The sequence below is a fragment of the Hemicordylus capensis genome, chromosome 5, assembly GCF_027244095.1.
Source record: "Hemicordylus capensis ecotype Gifberg chromosome 5, rHemCap1.1.pri, whole genome shotgun sequence".
NCBI classification, from domain to species: Eukaryota; Metazoa; Chordata; class Lepidosauria; order Squamata; family Cordylidae; genus Hemicordylus; species Hemicordylus capensis.
The window spans coordinates 173,882,501-173,890,000 of NC_069661.1; the positions used below are offsets into that span (position 1 = coordinate 173,882,501).

The 7,500-nt window shown below is 42.1% G+C and overlaps 1 protein-coding gene across 22 annotated transcripts in view; it reads right to left on the minus strand.

Annotated features, from left to right (window-relative positions):
• Positions 1 to 7,500, minus strand: part of FOXP2 (forkhead box P2) — a 727,796-nt gene that overhangs the window by 96,090 nt on the left and 624,206 nt on the right. For all 22 annotated transcript variants that reach the window (XM_053252207.1, XM_053252200.1, XM_053252222.1 and 19 more), the window contains one exon: positions 432 to 569. In XM_053252207.1, coding sequence (XP_053108182.1) covers positions 432 to 569 — 138 coding nt within the window. The remainder of the gene's footprint in view (positions 1 to 431; positions 570 to 7,500) is intronic.

Sequence of the window (7,500 nt, forward strand, 5' to 3'; positions counted from 1 at the left end):
CTTTTCCCGTTGATAAAAAAAAAAAAAAAAGCTGGCAAGTTCAATTCTTAACTGCCTTCCACTTATATGACTAAAGGGAGCACTAAAGTGTTATGAATTTTAAAGCAACAATTATCTGCAAGTCTATTTACACTTTTTTCGACATGACACAACTCAAAATGTGCCTGAGCGCCTGAAAATTTAAATATTGGTTTGTTCTCTATTCATACTGCACCTGTATTGCCATTGTTATTTTATATGGAGAATTTAAAGTTGAAAAACCAACATGCTTTTTCCAACCACAGGTTAAGAGGCTGAATATATTTACATCCTCTCTTTGCATGCACGCATGTACAAACCCCTCCAATATATTACTGACTACATGAGGCTCGTACAGCACTGTTAATACTTCAGAATATGCCTGAGCTATGCTGACAGACACCCAACATTACCTGCTGTAACATAACTGCTTGCTGCTGTTGGAGAAGTGCTTGAAGTTGTTGTGGAGACAAAACTTGCTGTTGGAGAATCTGCTGCATTTGTTGAGGGGTAATCACCTGGGGAGTCATCATGGCCACTGACACAGGCACCTAAAGAAGCAAAGATGGCAAAGTAAATGCTGTTTGTTGTAGTATTTTATCTGTCATGCGCCACCAAAAAAGCCTTTGGATGGGGCGGTACAGAAATGTAATCAATCAATCAACAAATATATTGAAGTTCTCATTCATATTATATGGATATAATATGTCTTTTTGGAAAAAATCATACATTTATTTTATTTATAGGATTTATACTCTTTCTTTTGACCAAATGGTTCACAAGGCAGCAGACAGCTGTCAATAATAATAATAATAATAATAATAATAATAATAATAATAATATTGTAACAAAGTTGATGGTTTTATATAGCACTAGTAAATAGCAGTTTGTATTTGGTGCAAATGGATACATTCCTGGCTGTCACTTGTGTTTTCAAATCATGTGAAGTCCATGCAGAGTTGCTGCAAACTGACAATGTCCACTTTCTCAATCAAGGCTGGTTTTATGCTAACCACCATAGCAAAACAGACTTCATGCCCGAGTTTCAAAAGAAAGTGGGTAAACATGTTTTGCAGGGCCATCTCTGGCTCTGTGGAGTGTGGCGCCTTGGACAAATGGAGGGGTTGAGGTGTGCGCAGGGCCCCGGCTGGGGGAGTGGATGAAAGGAGGCTGCTCCAGGGGGCCATGCTGCTGACTGGCACAGGTCTCCACATTAGGAGGCTGGCCTGAGCCAGTTAGAGCCTGGCGCAAGGGTGAGGGAGGTGCAATGGCTGCCCTGTGCGCCTGACTGCCCTCCTCTTCCTCATGCTGGGGGCAAGGCTCCTCAGTGGAACCTGGGCAGCAGCAGTAGGGGCAAGAGGCGCAGGAGCTGCTACTCCTGCCCAGAGCCCACTGTCACTCTCCCCCAACTACCCACCAGGCCAGCAGCCAGTGAGGCAGGCGGGGGGTGGTGGAGGCAGCACATGCTTTTTCCCAACAGTGCTGCTCTTCAACACTGAGCAGCAGCCTCTGTGAAGCCTGCACGGAGGCTAGCAGAGTGGTCAAGATGGGAGAGCATCCCTGCAGAATGCTGGAAGACCCTCTGCTAGTTCACATCGGTTGCTACTGGGTGCCCAACAGGTCAAAGAGTGGCACTTTTAAAAGAAATCACGTGCCGCCTCCACCACGCCCCAAGCCTACCTCATTGATGGTTGGGCTGAGGGAGCAAGGGACTCAGGGAAATCACCTCAATCATCCAGTTAAAAGGATGGCAGTGAGGTTTTCTTTTCAGATCTCTCTCTCTGTTTTAAAATACTTGTATTGTTTTACTTGTATTGTTTTTATGTATTACTTGTATTGTTTTTATGTCTTTTTTATGTTTTTATATTTTTTAGCTTGATGTTTTTATTGTCTTTTTATTGTATGTTTTTAACTTTTGTAAACCGCCTTGGGGTTGTCTTTTAACGAAAGGCGGTATAGAAATGCAACAATAAATAAAAATAAATTTTAAAAAATATTCATTAATCAATATAATAATATAGATATAAAATAGAATGATATATAATACTTTAACAAAAGTAACTTAAAATTTATATTGCAAAGCCAATGAATTATATTATAGCAACAATAGTTAATTTTGATCATACAGCTTCCTCTGATTTATTTTTCTTCCAATATATAATAAATTGTTCCTAGTTTTCTAATACCAGACTGGCAGGTTTTTACACTACTCAGGCTCATTTAAGTGCTGTGATACTGCATATTAATTAACATGACATATTAGACTTTTCTTCACCACTCCTCTAGAAATTATTTATCCTTGTTTCATTCTGATTTTGCCATTGGTTGACATCCTGACTAAGCGATTGCATAATGAGCAAAGTTGCGCTACGACAAGAAGATTGCATAATTGCACTACAAAAGGCAAGATTTACGGAATTGCGCTCTTGTGCAAAAATTCCCTTTAAAAAAAATAAGGCATGTTGCAACTGTTGTGCAAGTGGAGCATGTTAGGGGTAGCACAGTAGCTTTGTGTTAACACAACAACCTTCAGCAAGTGCTTTGTTGGTCAGGGTTTCACTGTCAGGACCACGGTCATTTGGGCAACCATCAAGAAACCGCCCAGAGACATGAGAAACTACCAGAGATGTGAGTTTTGGGAGGTATAAACATATTTGTATTTTGTATATATTTATTCAATTTCTGTACTGCCCTTCCAAAAATGTCTCAGAGCAGTTTACACAGAGAAATAACAAATAAATAAGTTGGATCCCTGTCCCCAAAGGGTTTACAATCTAAAAAGAAACATAAAATAGACACCAGCAACAGTCACTGGAGGTACTGTGCTGGGGGTGAATAGGGCCAATCACACTCCCCTTGCTAAATAAAGAGAATCACCACGTTAAAAGGTGCCTCTTTGCCAAGTTAGCAGGGTTAAATATGTTAAATAATAATAATAATTAAATATGTTAAATATTATTTATTGTAATAAATAAAAATAAAAAAATTCCCCATGAGGTCAAACCAAGGAGGTAAAACATTACAGATCAGAGTCCAATTCCAGTTCAACAGTATTTTTTTTTTAAACTGTCTGGTTCAGTTCTAGTTCACCTACTAGTTTTCAAGAGTGTTAGGGCAACTGGTTCAATTACTTCGAAGCTGTTTAGATACATTTCATGCAGAATAATATCAAACTCTTCTTTGAAATGTAACCCAATATAATGAATAAAATGAAAACTATTTAACTTGAGGAAAACAATTATTTTTCAGACCATCTTTGAATTGTTTTTAAATATTTAACAGGCTTAACAGGAAAATAATGCATTAACCATAAAATTTAAATCTGGATTACTGAACCCATTATTTCTTGTGCTAAGTGGTATAATTCCAGCTCAGGATCAAGGTAACCAAGAGATTTTAGGTTCCATTTCAGCTCAATGAAAAAAACTCTCTAAACTGGTTGTTGGTTGACTCCTTGGGCACAAGTCACTTCCAGAGTGGTGTAGTGGTTTGAATGTTGGACTAGGACTTGGTACACAAGTTAAAATCTCCATTCAGCCATGAAACTCACTGTGTGACTCTGGGCCAGTCACTTATCTCTCAGGCTAATCCACCTCAAAGGATTGTTGTGAAGATAAACATAGCAATGGGTACTGCTCTGGGCTCCATGGAAGAAGAGTAGGATATCAATGTAAATACAAAAATAAATAAATGTTGATATAGCACAACTTACTTTGTGTTGTGACATTCCATAATTTCCTGTTCCCTGCTATCAGGTGCCAATGATATGAAACAGGAACAGGATGTCATGACACAAAGTAAGCTGCACTATACATTACAGAGGAGAAGGATGCATGGGTGCCATTTGGGGCATTAGTGTTGAGAATAAAATTTAGTTTAGCCAACAATTTTTAATATAATTTAAAATAATGACCTGTAGGATAGATCTTGTTCCAGTACCCCTTATGATTTTATAGTTTCCAAAAACATAAGAAAGCTGCCCCTTTAATTTGGCACTTCCACACTTTTCTAGTATTCAGCGTATACCAAATTACGTGTGCATCAAATTCCACCTTTCTATTGGGGATATTTACAGTGTAGATACCCAGATCTGTAACTCGGTTAATAAGGCAGGTCAAGCATCTAAATTCCTGTTTCAGTGGCGATCTGTTATTTTAAGCCCCCAGAACTATTGCACTCTAATTCTAGACACATCAGATTTTATCAGACTCAAACGTTTATATTTCACAAGTCTTGCAAATTACTGCAAGATAGTTTGACTGTTGGCTAGTATAAAAATAGAGGATCACATGGTATGGCTCTCAACACTTTGCAATCAATCATTCTATGAAGTGTCATAATACTACAACAACAAATGGATAAAGAACTCAGACTGTTTCTGAAGGTATAAAAACAAATGTGTAAAGCTATGCTGCAAGTAATCTTAGACAATACAGATAGATGAAAAGACATTTAAAGTCCTCTTCTTAACACACATAATTTTGAAAACACTTTTAGAGTCCTCTTCTTAACACACATAATTTATGAAAACAATTTCAAAACAAAGGATACTATTCTTAAGCTCACATACACCACTTGTGCAAATTTGTGTAAACACAGAAATTTGGGGCACAGCTCCAGAAGTAATAATGAACACTAGCTGACCCTGCACAGAGCATCTGTGTGCTAGTTGGGGCCAGCTGTGCCCCCCCATAGAGCATCTGTGCCCTTAGTTTGCCCCCTTTGGCTCTCCCCCCAGCCCTAGTTTGTTCTCGTCCCAGCCTCAGACTGCTCTCCCCCCAAGCCTTCTGCCCCATTCTCTTCCCCCCTCCAGCCTTGGGTTCTCCTCCCCACCCGCCGCTGTTTGCCTTTTCTCCAGGGCAAGGCCATCCCGCTGCCACCTCCTGCTTCCTCCTCCCGGCGACCTTAGTCTGCCGGCTGTCCTCCTCCTTTGACCGGGCTCCTCCTCAGCCCGGTGGGGCTTTGCCCACTGGCCGGCCTCAGTCTCCACTGGCTGGCCAGCCTCGGTCTCTGCCAGCTGGCCTTGGTTTCCTCCTCAGGCCGGTGGGGCTTCGCCTGCCAGTTGGGCTGCTCCTCAGTCTGGCGCGGCTTTGCCCGCTGGCAGAGGCGTAACTATAGGGGGGGCAGGGGGGCATGTGCCCCGGTCGCCATCTTTTCTGGTCACGTGGGGGGGCGCCGCCATGACCAAATTTTTAAATTTTTTTTAAAATTTTCTGTTAATACAAATGTTTCCTGCTCAGTGCAGCAGCGCTGCAGCAGTCAAGGGAGCGCGTCGGTGCCCCCTTCCCCACGAGCGGTCCCTTCCGCGCCGCCTGCGCCCCACCCCACATTGCTTTGCTGGCACCTGGTGGCCAGTCAGTGGCCTGGCTTGGCGGCGGCAGCGGGCGCTTGTGAGGAAAAACCTAAGTATAATGTAGTATGTTGGGGGTGCGGTGGGGGGGGCGTGGTGGGGGGGCGCCATTTCAGTGCTTGCCCCGGGCGCCGTTTTCCCTAGTTACGCCTCTGCCCGCTGGCCGTCCAGCCATCTCCTCAGGGCAGCGAGGCTTCGCCTGCAAGGCTTCCTCGTGCATGTGCAGAACTCCTGCGAGAGTTCCACCATGAATGTAATTTCCGCCACGAATCTCCATGCCTCTGTCCAGCTTAGAGAATTAAGTAGTCAGATAGAGAGATGGATGTTTTAGTTTTTCCTTAGTTTTTAACGTTGTTCTAGTAAGAATTAATCTGCCTACTTTCCTTTCACTATCCCTACAACTAAATTTGGTCCAAATCAGTTCACAATTTAGCCTATTTGTGCCTCAAATGTTCATGCATCCGCCATCTTGAATTGGGATGGATGACACCATCACAAACTATGTGTTTGAGGGGTCTTTATGTATCCCTACACCTGAAGCAAATTTGGTTCAAATCAGTTATGCAAATCACAAATTAGCCCAAATGTACCTCAAATGTTCACAAACCCGCCATCTCTAACTGGGGTGGATGGCATCATAACAAACCATGCCGTTGAAGTGTCCCAGTGTATCACTCACTACAACTGTACCAAATTTGGTTCAAATTGGTTAGGCAGTCCACAAGTTAGCCCACTTGTGGCTCAAACATTCACGTGTACACCATCTTGAACTGGGGTGGATGACATCATCACAAACTATGCCATTGAGGTGTCCTTATGTGTCCCTACAACTGTACCCTATTTGGTTTATGTTGGTCCAGGCAACGTGAAGTTGACGGGGGGGCACACACTTGGATGGGACACTCAGACGGATCTCATAAGCCTACTGGAAAGTAGGCTCAAAAAAGGAAAAGCTGAGTGAAAACAACAGCAAACCTATGCAGCAAACTTTTCTGTAAGCTTGAACTATATACGCATCACCTACCATATTTACCCGAACTGAAGACAACTCTAAATTTAAGATGACCTCTTTTAAAAGTAGAGGTTAAGTACGGGTTATACCTGCATTTACTCAAAAGGAACAGGACTCAGAATTTAAGACAACCTCCCAATATCTAATATCAAAAAACCTAGACTTGGATCAAGTCAATACAGTAAGTACCCTATTAAGGCATTGCACTGGATGGTGGTGGCGGGGGCATAATGTTTTAGCTTACCTTTGCCTAGCAGGCAGCTGCTAAAAAAGCCAGTCATCTCTTCCCTTAAGAGAGAGCTTTAGGGACATTGTGGACCTCTTTCATATGGCAATGCAATAAAATACTGGTAACAGATCATCATAGGTGCCTGGTACAGTTAGTACAAAATATATGTTAAGTAATAACAACAGTTAATCAGTAGATTAACTAACAGATTAACTGGTTTTAAATAGCATATTATCTAAAATTTCTCCAAGGAAAATAAGGTCAGGTCTATGAACTGGTAGCAGGGTGTGGACAAGCAACCTAGGAGGTATAGCATACAAGCAGGCTACAAATGGAAAGCAGATAATGAAGTGTATGCAGAGACTATCAATGCAGACTAGCCAAGCTTTGATGAGAATACAGATATATTTGAAACAATCAATTCTCATATTGTACTAAGAATAGTTTCACAAGACCACCTCACCCCCCCCCCCCCGCAGCCAACTATTACATATTGCTGAAGACTGGATGCTACCTGATATATGCTGCTTAGTGCCTTAGTGTTGTGCATCCGTTTACATGCAGGTGAACCAGAGACATGATGCATCTATCTACACATTTGGAGAGATAATTTCTAGAAAGACTGAGGGGAGAGCTGAATCCTGAAGGAGAACACCTCTAGCAACTCACGTGAAGGGGGGAAAAACCCTGAACAAGCAAAAATAAGGACAAAGTATAGACAGTGATTTACCAGGCACAGATTCCAGAGGGTAGGGATTGCCCTGACAAATATGGCCAGTTCACACAAATGAGGCCCCTGATTGGTCTCATGTACCCTATCGAGCAGCAGCAATATAGAAAGATGCTGAAAGGCATCATCTCTTACTGCGTGGGAGGAGGCAATGGTAAACC